At 35.3% G+C, this 12,972-nt stretch overlaps 1 protein-coding gene across 1 annotated transcript in view; it reads left to right on the top strand.

Moving 5' to 3' along the window:
• NHLRC2 (NHL repeat containing 2) overlaps positions 1 to 12,972 on the top strand; it is a 59,511-nt gene that overhangs the window by 15,184 nt on the left and 31,355 nt on the right. The window contains exons 3-4 of the mRNA XM_060641428.3: positions 3,771 to 4,226; positions 6,037 to 6,158. Coding sequence (XP_060497411.1) covers positions 3,771 to 4,226; positions 6,037 to 6,158 — 578 coding nt within the window. The remainder of the gene's footprint in view (positions 1 to 3,770; positions 4,227 to 6,036; positions 6,159 to 12,972) is intronic.

Raw genomic sequence — 12,972 nt, 5'->3', positions numbered from 1 at the left:
CCCAATGCGGGGCTTTAACTCCCGAACCTTGAGATCATGACCTGAGCCGAAGTTGGGCACTCAACCGACCCGACTCAGCCGCCCGGGTGTCCTTGTATTTACAACTTTAAATAAATAATAGCAAACATTCATTGAGCTTTTATAATGTATAAAAGGTACTGTGCTAAATGCCTTAATTGGATTAAGTAATTCAGCAAGTGGTAAAGCCAGAATTTGATTATAGGGAGCCTGACTCCAGAGCTCATGCTATTTTTTTTTTTTTTCAGAACTTTATTGTGGCATAATTGACACATAGTAAACTGCACATATTTTAAGTGTATAATTTTTCCCACTCTTCCCTACCCCCCCTTCTTCCCAGTCTCTAACCACCGATCATTGGGTTGGTTTTGTGTATCTTCTTTTAAAATGTTTGTGAGGTTATTTTTTAATCTTTGGTTTTCAGAGATTATGTCTTAACATGATTTTCTTTTAATTTATCCTATTTAGAGTGAATTTCTTGAATTCTGTACATTTATTTTATTTTTTTAATTTAAATTTTATTTAGTTAACATACAGTGCAAAAACTTTTGGGAGTAGAATTCAGTGGTTCATCACTTGTATTTAACCACTAGTGCCCTCCTTAATACCCATCCCCCATCTAGCCCATCTCCCACTCACTTCCCTCCAACAACCCTCAGTTTGTTCTCTATCATTAAGAGTCTCTTGTGGTTTGTTCCCCTCTTTTCTTTTTTTCTACCCTTCCCGTATGTTCATCTGTTTTGTTTCCACATATGAGTGAAATCATATAGTATTTCTTTCTCTGATTGACTTATTTCACTTAATACATTCTAGCTCCATCCACATTGTTATAAATGGCAAGATTTTATTCTTTTTGATGGCTGAGTAATATTCCATTGTATATAAATACCACATCTTCTTTATTCATCAGTTGAGGGGCATTTGGACTCCCTCCATAGTTTGGCTATTGTTGATAATGCTTCTGTGAACATTGGGGTGCATGTACCCTTTCGAATCTGTATTTATGTATCCTTTGGGTAGATACCTAATAGTGCAATTGCTGGATGGTAGGGTAGTTCTATTTTTAGTTTTTTGAGGAACCTCTACATTGTTCTCCAGAGTGACTGCACCAGTTTGCATTCCAACCAACAGTGCAAGAGGGCTCCCCTTTCTCCATCCACATCCTTGCCAGTACCTGTTGTTTCTTGTGTTGTTAATTTTAGCCATTTGGGCAGTGGTGAGGTGGTGTCTCATTGTGGTTTTGATTCGTATTTCTCTGATGACGAGTGATGTTGAGCATCTTTTCGTATGTCTGTTAGCCATCTGGATGTCTTCTTTGGAAAAGTGTCTATTCATGACTTTTGCCCATTTCTTAACTCAGTTGTTTGTTTTTGGGATTTGATAAGTTCTCTATAGATTTTGGATACTAACCATTTATCGGATGTGTTGTTTGTAAATATCTTCTCCCATTCTTTAGGCTGCCTTTTAATTTTGTTGATTGTTTACTTCACTGTGCAGAAGCTTTTGATGAAGTCATAATAGTTCACGTTTGTTTTTCTTTCCCTTGCCTTTAGTGACCTGTCTAGTAAGAAGTTGCCCTGGCTGAGGTCAGAGAGGTTTCTGCCTGTGTTCTCTAAGATTTTGATGGTTTCCTATCTGACATTTCGGTCTTTCATCCATTTTGAATTTATTTTTGGGTATGGTGTAAGAAAGTGGTCCTGTTTCATTTTTCTACATGTCGCTGTCCAGTTTTCTCAACACCATTTGTTGAAGAGACTCTTTTTTTCCTTTGGGTATTCTTTCCTGCTTTGTCAAAGAGTAGTTGGCCATATAGCTGTGAGTCCATTTCTGGGTTTTCTGTAAATTTATATCTTCAGATGAATTTTGGAAGTTTTGGCATTTTTCAAATATTTTTTCTGCCCCAATCTTTTTGTCTTCTCCTCCTGTGATTCCAAGTCCACATACGTTAGATCATTTAAAACTGTTTCACAGGTCCCTGAGGTTCTGTTCATTTTTGTTCTTCAGTCTTCTTTCTTTGTGCTCCTTAGATTGGATAATTTCCCGTTGAGCTATTTTTAGGTTTACTGACTCTTTTCTCTGTCATCTCTTTTTTGCCATTGAGCTCATCCAGTGAATTTATTTTAAATATGGTATTTTTGAGTTCTGAAATTTTCATTTAGTTCTTTTTTCTATTTTTATTTCCTATTTTTTCATTCATGTCAAGTGTGTTTTTCTTTTTTCTTTTTTTTTTAGAGATAGCAAGTGAGAATGGAGGAGACTGGCAGAGGGGGGAAAGAGAGACTATCTTAAGCAGACTCCACACTCAGCTCAGAGCCCAACTTGGAACTCAGTCTTACAACCCTGGGGATCATGACCTGAGCTGAGATCAAGAGTTGGACGCCCAACCAACAGAGCCACCCACGTGCCCCTCAAGTGTGCTTTTCTTTCCCTCAAGGAGCATAGTTAGAGTTCCTTTATGGTGTTTTGTCTACTAATTCAAACTTCTGCTTCATTTTGGAGCTGGTATCTGTCAGTTGTTTTTGTAGGCATTCAACTTTGTTGGTGCAAACTCAAAGTTCCATCTCTTCTTCCATCGGCTCTGTGTCTCCTTTCATCAGCCCAGCAATCCACTTCTCGGTTCTTTAAGCCTTTGCTGTACTGTTGTAGGGCTGCCTCACATGTGTATAGTTGAGGAGTCAGGCCGAGACTTGTGAGTGTTCATTCTCAGAAATGGGGAGTCACCTTCTCCAGCTCTCTTCCCCTTGGGGTTTCCCCCACTCTCTCCAGTTTCCCTGGCTCCTTGGGCCAGAAAGGGGTTTCCATGGTCTTAGCCACCTGCGTTGCTCCCAAACCGGGGTCCACCTTCAATGCCAAGCCATGAAGGGGAAAATAAAACTGGAAACTCCCCTTAATGGTTTGGTTTTCCAAGTTTTGAAATGCCCCCACCCCCCAACAATCTGCCTGCTTTTGTTTACTTTTTTCTGTCCTCAAGCGGGGATGAGGGTATGTGTACCTGTGTGATGTCTGTGTTTTTGTTGGGATTTAATAGTTGCAAATGGAAGGATGATCTGTTAGGAAATTACACCTGCCAGTTTGTGTGGGTTTATTTCTTCTTCATGCTGATGTGCATAGGTTTTGAGGAGTGTGTTGGGAGATTGTATTACCTCTGTAGTCAGTGTTGAGTTTTTTCTCTGAATCCAGCTGAACACTTTTTCCTTTTTTTTTTTTCTGCTATCTTCAATTAAGGCTTGTTCTAGGAACCACATAATGGGAATTTTAAATAAATCAAAGACCTTAATATTATAGAAACATCTTGCTTATAGTTGGTCTGCTAATTTGTAATGTGGGTAGGCCAGAAAAATCTAAGAGGATAATGTGACAATAAATATTAACAAAAAGCAGTCATAGTCACTATGAATTTCAAAGGGGCTTATAATAGTTGGAGAAAAAATAACAGTATTTCAGTATCTTCATAAGAAATTAATGTGTTTTTTAAAACTTTGTCTAGATAAAGGACACAAAGAGGTGTAATCCTGAAATAGCCATGTGATTTTGATCATATTCATTTTTATGTAGTTATCAAGATTGTCATGATATTTGAGTGTTAATTTTTTTATACGTGTGTTTAAATGCAGTTGAAGAAGACACTTTTAGTTCTGCCTTTTTTTTTTCATCTCTGGACTGTTTATTAATGACCCATAATCTAATGTGCAGATGGTGACTTTCAGACTTGATTACTTCATAATGTTTAACTTACATTTTTTCCCATTTAGACGGTCTTCTGATTGTTGGTGTTCACTCGGCTAAGTTCCCAAATGAAAAAGTCCTGGATAACATTAAGAGCGCCGTTCTTCGATACAACATCACTCACCCTGTGGTTAATGATGCAGATGCCAGCCTTTGGCAAGAACTAGAAGTCTCCTGCTGGCCAACTTTGGTCATACTTGGACCTCGTGGAAATATGTTATTTTCTTTAATTGGAGAGGGACACAAAGATAAATTATTTTTATATACTTCAATAGCTTTAAAGTATTATAAAGACAGGGGACAGATCAGAAATAATAAAATTGAAATAAAACTCTATAAAGATTCTTTGCCACCTTCACCATTGCTATTTCCTGGCAAAGTAACGGTAGACCATGTTTCTAATAGATTGGTAATAGCAGACACTGGACATCATAGAATTTTGGTCGTCCTGAAGAATGGGCAAATTCAGTACAGCATTGGAGGTAAAGTTTGCTTCTAATTATGATATGTAGTATATTTTATAGTAAAAAAAAAAAAAAAACAGCTCAAGGAAATGTATTGAAATATATCTCCCTGGTTTTAGATCTAAAATGGGCCCAGTACATCTACATAGTTAATAAAATCTGTTAAGTACATTCTTATCATATTTATCCAGACTAAATTGACATCTAATAATGTAATAGTCAAAGAGAAAAATAATTCATCTCTTTGCAATTCTGCTTTAGTAGCATATACAGCGTTAGTCCATAAAGTAGGGGTTCCTGCATTCCTAATGCAAATAAACTAGTCTTACTCTAAGCCCTGGTGCTATTCTTAGTATGCTTAGATATTGTTCCCTTAGCTCCTTAAGTTTTCACATTTCTTCTTTTTCATTTTTGTTAGAGTTCTTTATTTTGTGTTTCTTTTGTTTGGGCAACTTGATGTTTGGGTTTAAGACAGGCACTTATGAGAACTGTTGCTCAAAAATTATTAGTTATAGTAGGTGTAATTTAAATGGTTAAAAAGTTTTTAATTCTATAATAATTTTCAAAATAGTGTAAATGAATATTCTGCTTTGTTAACCGGAGAAACCAGCAGCAAGCTACCGTTCCCAAACATGTTTTTAGGAATAATGTTATCTTGTGATAAATTAATAATTATTCTACAATAGTTCTTCAAAAGAATTCTGTGGCCAGATACACTTAGGAAATACTGGTTAGTTGTGGTTTAACAGATTTTTTTTAACTTTATTTATTTTGACAGAAAAATATTTATTTATTTATTTATTTTGGGAGGGGGGGTTGGGGGGGGAGAGAGAGAGAGGAAGAGAGAAAGAGAGAAAGAGAATAAGAGAATGAGAATTCCAAGCAGACTCTGTGCTGTCAGTGGAGAGCCTGATGCAGGGCTTGAACTCACAAACCACAAGATCATGATCTCAGCCAAAGTCGGAGGCTCAACTGACTGAGCCACCCAGGCACCCCTAAACTTCTTATTTTTTTTAAATGTTTATTTTAGAAAGAGGGCATGTGTGAGCAGGTGAGGGTTAGAGAGAGAGGGAGACAGAGGATCCAAAGAGACTCTGAGCTATAAGCTCCAAGCCCTACACGGAGCTCAAACCCACAAACCGTGAGATCATGACCTGGGCCAAAATTGGACACTTAACCGACTGAGCCACCCAGGCGCCTAATAAATAAATAAACTTAAAAAAATAATAAAAAATAGAAATATTCCCTTCTGATATATGCTACTAATGTGCACTAGTGACCATTGTTCAGTAAGCCCTGTCATTAGCAAAACTTACTCCTAAGAAAAATAGATCTTGGGAAACACTAGACTTTAGGTAAAAGTATCGTGCTATTTATATTAAAATCCCAGCTCTAAATACTGTTTTTCTTTCTTCATTGAGGTTTGATTTACATATGTTATGAAAAATGATTACCACGAGGGGCGCCTGGGTGGCTCAGTTGGTAAGCGTCTGACTTCAGCTCGGGTCATGATCTCACGGTTCGTGAGTTCAAGCCCCGCATTGGGCTCTATGCTGACAGCTCAGAGCCTGGAGCCTGCTTCAGATTCTGTGTCTCCCTCTCTCTCTGCTCCTCCCCCACTCACACTCTCTCTCTCTCTCAAAAATAAATAAACATAAAAAAAATTTTTTTTAAATGATTACCACAATAGGTCTAGTTTATATCCATCTTCCTAATATAGGTGCAAGAAAAAGAAAGGAAACAAAGAAAAACAAATGGGGGTGGGGGGTTAATTTGAGATAACTTTTTAAGAGGAAAAAATTTGTCCTGTGGCTATCTTGTCTTTTAGGACCCAACCCTGGAAGAAAAGATGGAGTATTTTCAGAGTCAACTTTTAATTCACCACAGGGGGTAGCCATAAGGAATAATATCATATATGTGGCAGATACGGAAAACCACCTTATAAGAAAGGTAAGTTTCAATTTTAAATACAGTTTTAATACTTCTAATTAGAAAAACTGGTATTTACTTGCTACATTAAATATTTGAAATGAGAGGATAATGCTTAAACACCTCAAGTCCTCTTTATGCAGCTTTTTTCAGAGGTACTTGCTTTAGTTTTTTTCTTGGGGGTCTTGTTTTTCTGTGTCTTAGCCTGTAGCTGTCACGAATTAACCTGCCGATCAAGTCCTTTTGTTGTTGTTGTTTATCCTTTCGTTTCAAAGTAGCTAATCACCTAAAAGCTCCTCATTTTGAAGTATTTTCCTAACCACTGTTGACAGAGCAGTGCTTTCTCCTTTTTTCAGTTAAATTTTCTCAAACCTAGAAGAAAAATCATACCACTCCCACCTCCCTTCACCTTTTATGCTTTGCCCAGAAGTACATGTAAGTCAATCTTAAAATTTGTTTTATTTCATTATAAAAGTTATATATGGTCTTGCTTTTTAAAAATGAATACACTTAAAAATGTATTTAAAAAATACATAAAAAGGCTCATACCATCTATTTTAGCTTCCCCATTGTTAAAATTTTCGTCTTTTCAGTGATTTTTTTCTGTCCTATACAAATAAATTTGTATTTAAAAGACTGCCTCTAGGGATGCCTGGGTGGTTCAGTCGCTTGAGTGTCCCAACTCTTGATTTCTGTTCAGGGCATGATCCCAATGTCGGGAGATCGAGCCTCATGTTGGGCTGGCTGAGTGCTGAGCAAGGAGACTGCTTAAGATTCTCCCCCACCCCTCTCCCCGCCATCTCGCTCCCTGCCCCTCCCCCACCATGTTCCTTCTCTAAAATAAAAATTAAGAAAATAAAAATAAATGTCTCTAGAGAATCCTTTTTTAAACAAATGAGGCATATTGTATGTAAATAATGTTCTGTGGTTTCTTAAATTATTATTTTAGAGAGCATGAGTCGGGGAGAGGGGGAGAGGCAGGAGGAGAGAGGGAATTTTAAGCAGTCTCCATGCTCAACATGCAGCCCAACGCAGGGCTTGATCCCACAACCCTGAGATCATGACCCGAACTGAAATCAAGAGTCTGACACTGAACCGACTGAGCCACCCAGGCGCCCCTCTTCTGCAGTTTCCTTAAATTTGTTTTCCGTATTAGTCATATGAATGATATGACGGCATAGTATCCCATTGTACAAGTGCCTAGTTATTTTAAACATTTCATATGAGTGAATATTTTGGCTATAATCCATTGGTCTTTAAGTTGCTGTCTATTTAGAAAATAAGTAACTAAGTTCATCTCGCCCATCCTGTGTAAACACATTGTTTCAGATACTTCCTTGCTTTTCTCACTTTTTCTCCCTTTTGATATTTGTGCCCATTTGACAATATTATCACTTCATATAATAGGAAAACAACATGGATAGAACCTGTAATACCATTACAAGGTAAATTTCCATGAAAGCATGAAAGTTTTTACTCCTGAAATTTTAAGCACCTAGAATAAGGTCTGGCCCATAGTAGGTGTTCAATAGATAGTTGTTGAATGCATTTTTGAGCAAATAACATATTTAATGAAGCATTTTCTAATGTATCTTCCTCTTAATATGAAAACATATGAGGCAAGGATTTTGTGGATTTGCAAATTAAAGCAGATTTATTCTTTGAAAGTCTTGCAGACTTTGTTCTTAGAGACTTTAATATGTTAATATATTGTGAATACGTTAGTAGGGGGATATCTGTGAATTGGTTCTAAATTTATTTGACCAAGAAGCCTATTTTAGGCAGACCTTTTCGTAGGACTCATGATTTCATGGTATGTCCTGATTTCCCACTTTAGGAAAAAGTGGTTTTCTGTTGTTACTAAGTCCGTAAAGGTCAATGTTTCTTTATCATTGTCTTTTCAGGGTTGTATGTTTGTATAACTCCGTAGTGTCCCGGATAGCTAACAAGGTGTTGAAGTAGTAAGATACTTAGCCCACAGCATTCAGGGTTTACTTGTCTTTTTTAAATTCTGTTCTATCTCTTGCCTTAGAACTTAATGAGTTTGGGAGTATTCACTGCATTTCAAATATTTTTTAAGTAGCATAATCACAATAAATTTAGGTTACATAAAGTTATTTGTAAATTATTTAGTTTAGTGTCTCCCAAAAAAAATGAGGTGGAATTATTATTTCTTCCTTTATTTTTATAAGTATATAAAAATATTTACTATACTTTTAAGACCTCATTTACAGAGGGTTGATCATACATTCATATTTCTCAGACATCATTGTTTCATGCAGATCTGACACTTGTTTAGAATAATTCATTTAGTAATTTGTAAACTCCTTTTTAGCCCAGTCTCATTCTCCTGTTATTCCCCTATATAAAAACACCTGTAGCCAGACATTCTGGTATGTTCAATTCATACCTTTCTATTTGTACCTATTTATACCTTTTCTATTTGTGTATGACCTTGTAAAACATGTAATGTTTGTGTGTTGTCTAACTGTATTGTGATATATTTTACATAGCACTTATTTCAAGTATATAATTGAAGAACTTTTAGGAGATTTAACAAATTGTACAACCATAACCATAAATTGTTTTTAGAACATTTTCATCCCCCCCCCGCCAAGAACCCTCATGCCCAATTACAGTTCATCCCTGTTTTTATGCCCAGCTTAATCTACTTTCTATCTATAAATTTGCCTCTTTCGAACACTTCATAGAAATAGAATCATATAATATATGGTCTCTTGTGCCTGGCTTTTTAAATTGAGTAATGTTTTAAATTCATCTCTGGTGCAGCGGATCATTAGTTTCTTCCTTTGTATTGCTGAATAGCATTCCATTGTATAGCCATGTGCCACATTTTGTCTGTCCAACAGTTTATTGACATTTAGTGTGTTTCCAGTATTTGGCTGTTTTGAATTTGTGTAAAAATTCTGTGTGGACATACATTTTCATTTCTCTTGGGTAGATATCTAAGTAATGGAATTATTGTGTTATATGTTTTATATTTCATGTTTAACTTCTTAAGAAACTGCTACATTTTTCCATAGTTGCAGTACCATTTTACATGTGGGTTCTAATTTTTCCATATCTTCACCATTATTTGTTCCACTTTTTAAATTCTAGCCTTCCTACTAAGTGTAATGTGGTCTCTCAAAACCACAATGATAATTATTTCCCTAATGAGTAAAGATGTCAAGCATCTGTTCCCATCTTTATGGACTGGTTTTATATCTTCCTTTGAGAAGTGTCTATTCAGATTCTTTACCAGTTTTTTTTAATTGGGTTGTGTTTTTTATTATTGAGTTGTAAGAGTTCTTTATATATTCTGTTACAGATCCCTTATTGGATATGTGATTTTTCAAATACTTCTCAAATTCTCTGGGTTGTCTTTTCACTTTCTTAATCACATCTTTTGATGTACAGAAGTTTTAAATTTGAGGATTCCCAATTTTTTTTAATTGCTTAGGCTTTTGGTGTCATATGTAAGATTACATTTCCAAATCCAAGATCATGAAGATTTACTCCTGTTTTCTTCTGAGAGTTTTATAGTTACAGCTCTTCCAGTTCAGTCTTTGCTGCATTTTGAATTTATTTTTTGTATGTGGAGTGAAGTAGAGGTCCAACTTCATTCTTAGTATGAATATCCAGTTATCCCAGAATCATGTATTGAAGAGACTGTTCTTTCTCCATTGAATAGTTTTGGCAACCTTGTAGAAAATAATTATTCATACATACATGGGTTTATTTCTGAACTTTCAAGTCTGTTCCATTGACCTATATATCATTTCTTGTGCCTATACCACACTGTTTTGATTGCTATAACTTCTAATAAGTTTTGAAATCAGGAAGTAGGACTTCTCCCACTTTCTTCTTTTTTCAACGTTGGTGTAGCTGTTCTGAGTCCCTTGCAATTCCATATGAATTTTAGGATTAGCTCATCCATTTCTGTAAAACCTTATTTGTTTTTCATATAAATGATGATGTTGCCTGCAAAAACAGATGCACTTTTATCTTTTCCCTTCTTGTTTATACATATCTTGTTTTCTTTTATTATATTGCTGGCAAAGGGTACCTGGGTGGCTCAGCGTCCAACATCGGCTCAGGTCATGATCTCACAGCTCGTGGGTTCGAGCCCCGTGTTGGGCTCTGTGCTGACAGCTCAGAGCCTGGAGCCTGCTTCAGATTCTGTGTCTCCCTCCCTCTCTGCCCCTACCCCACTCATGCTCTTTCTCTTTCTCTTTCTCTCTCTCTCTCTCTCTCTCTCTCTCTCAAAAATAAGTAAACATTTAAAAAAATTTTAATTGCTGGCAAGAACCTCAGTTGCCTTTAAACATTAGCAGTGATAGTGGGTCTCTTGTCATGCTCATACCTTAAAGGGAGGACATTGTCTCCAGAAATTTAATATTTTCTATAACTTTGGGAAATAAAATTGTTAATGAAGTTAAACTTTCTATTCCTAGTTACTAAGAATTATTTTATTATATGATTTTATCGAATGCATTTTCTACATTTATTGAAATAATTATATAGTTTTTGCCCTTAGTGTCTTGATGTGATGAATTAAGAGATTTTTGACATTTGATCATCTTTTTATTTCTGGAATAAATCTTACCTAATCACGATTTTTTTTTTTAAAAAGTCAATTTGGATTTGATTATCCCAAGTTAAATTTTAATATTTTAAAATTCATGTTCATAAATTAAACGGCTCTGTTTTCTTACACTGTTCTCACCTGATTTTAGAACCAGCGTCGCACTAACTTCATCAAATGAGCCAATTAGTTTTTACTCTTTTTCTGTTTTTTGGAATCATTTGTCTAACATAGGAATTAACAGTTTTTGAATATTCATTAAAACGCCTCTGTAACAAGATTTTTATAAGAGGATTTCTTTGAATATCACATCAGTTTTTGATACATTTCTTAAATCAAGATGTATTTCGAGGGCCTATCCCTAACTGCCTATTGTATTTTTGCAGATTGGGTTCAGTAAAAATATGGATAAGGTTACAGTGGTGAATATTCCTTACAATTTCAAGAGATTATAGAACAGCCACTAAAAATGTGAGAGGCTACCACTTAATTAAATCAGTGTAATTTGCTATAATAACAGAATAAAAGATACTAACCATACTGTTGTTTTGCTAGGTTAGGTGTTAAATGTTTTAATGTTTTTCTATTGATGATAAAATTGCAATAAACTTGAAATGGAAGTGAATGTCCTTAATATGATCAAGGGCATCTACAAAAAGCTTATAGCTATACGCCATGCAAAATATAGAATGCTTTCCTTCCAAGATTGGGAATGAGGCAAGGATCCCCATTCTCACTACACCTGTTAAAAATTATACTGGAGGTACTAGTCACTGTAATAAAGCAAGAAAGAGAAAAAGCATACTGGCCAAAAAGGAAGAACAACAACTGACTTTATTTGCCAATGATGTGATAGAAAATTTAAGAAATCTCTGAAAATACTACTCGGACAAATAGAAATTAGGAATGCTGTGGAATACAATCTCAGTATAAAAAGATCAATATTTTTGTATTCTAGTAATCAATTGGATTGGAATTTTTTAATTCTATTTATAGTACTAAACAAAAAACAAAACACATAGAATAAATTTAACAAAAACATATGAGACCTAGATATTTTAAATTATAACATTGCTGAGAAAAATTAATCCAATATTGGATTAGAAGGCTCAATAGTAAGATGTCCATTCTCTCCAAATTGATCTGTGAGTTCAATGTAATCTCAGTCAAAACTCATCAGGTGCTTCTATTTGTTTAAGATATTGACAAGTGGATTCCAATATTTATATGGAGGTGCAAAACAAAGTATTTATTATATCTAAAACAGTCTTGGATAAACAAAGTTAAAAGATACACTTCTCTGATTTAAAGACTTACTGTAATGTTACACTAATCAGGACAGTGTGATACTTCTAAAAGGATAGATGTGTAGATCAGTAAAAAAGAATGGAGCTTTTGGAAGCTCATACATACACAGTTATTTGATTTTTCAAAAAGCATCAAAGCAGTCAAGGGAGAAAGGAAAGTCATTTCAGCATATTATACTTGAACAACTAGATACTCATATGGGGGAAAAGAGAAACATGACCCCTACCTTACACATCATATACAAGCATCAGTTCAGGATGCACCACAGACATAAATGTAAGTGCTAAAATTATAAAGCTTTTAGAAGAAAACATGAAAATGTCTTCATGACTTGCAGGTAGGCAAAAGTTTCTCAAATACAGGACACAGAAACAATAATAAAAAAAAAATGATAAATTTAAAACTTTTCATTATGATTTACATTAGAGGAGATAAGAATGGCCACAAACACATAAAGTGATCAACATCATGGGTTAAAAAGGAAATGTAAACTGAAACCACAATGCAATGCTATAATGGCTAAAATTAAAAAGACTGACAACAGGCAAGGATGTGGAGCATTTGGAACTTTCATATGTTGTTGGTGGGAATACAAAGGAATAGACCACTGGAAAAAAAATCCTTCTGGAAGTTTTTTGTTTGCTTTTTATACTTACCCTGTACCTGTCCTATAACAGCAATTTTAGTCCTGTGTATGTACATAAGAGAAGTGAAAACACAAGTTCACCAAAAGGCTCATATGAGAATATTGAGAGCAACTCTATTTGAAGGCCCCAAACTAGAAATAACCCAGGTGTCCATCAGTAGGAAAATAAATAAATGAACTGTGGCATATTCCTATGATGGAATACTGTTCAGCGATAAACAGGAACAAACTACTTATATATGAATAAATCTCAGAAACCTGTTAAGTGAAAGAAGCCTCACACAATAGAGTCC

This window comes from Panthera onca, chromosome D2, assembly GCF_046562875.1.
Source record: "Panthera onca isolate mPanOnc1 chromosome D2, mPanOnc1 haplotype 2, whole genome shotgun sequence".
Taxonomy (NCBI): domain Eukaryota; kingdom Metazoa; phylum Chordata; class Mammalia; order Carnivora; family Felidae; genus Panthera; species Panthera onca.
This window is presented reverse-complemented; position numbering and strand designations above follow the sequence as displayed.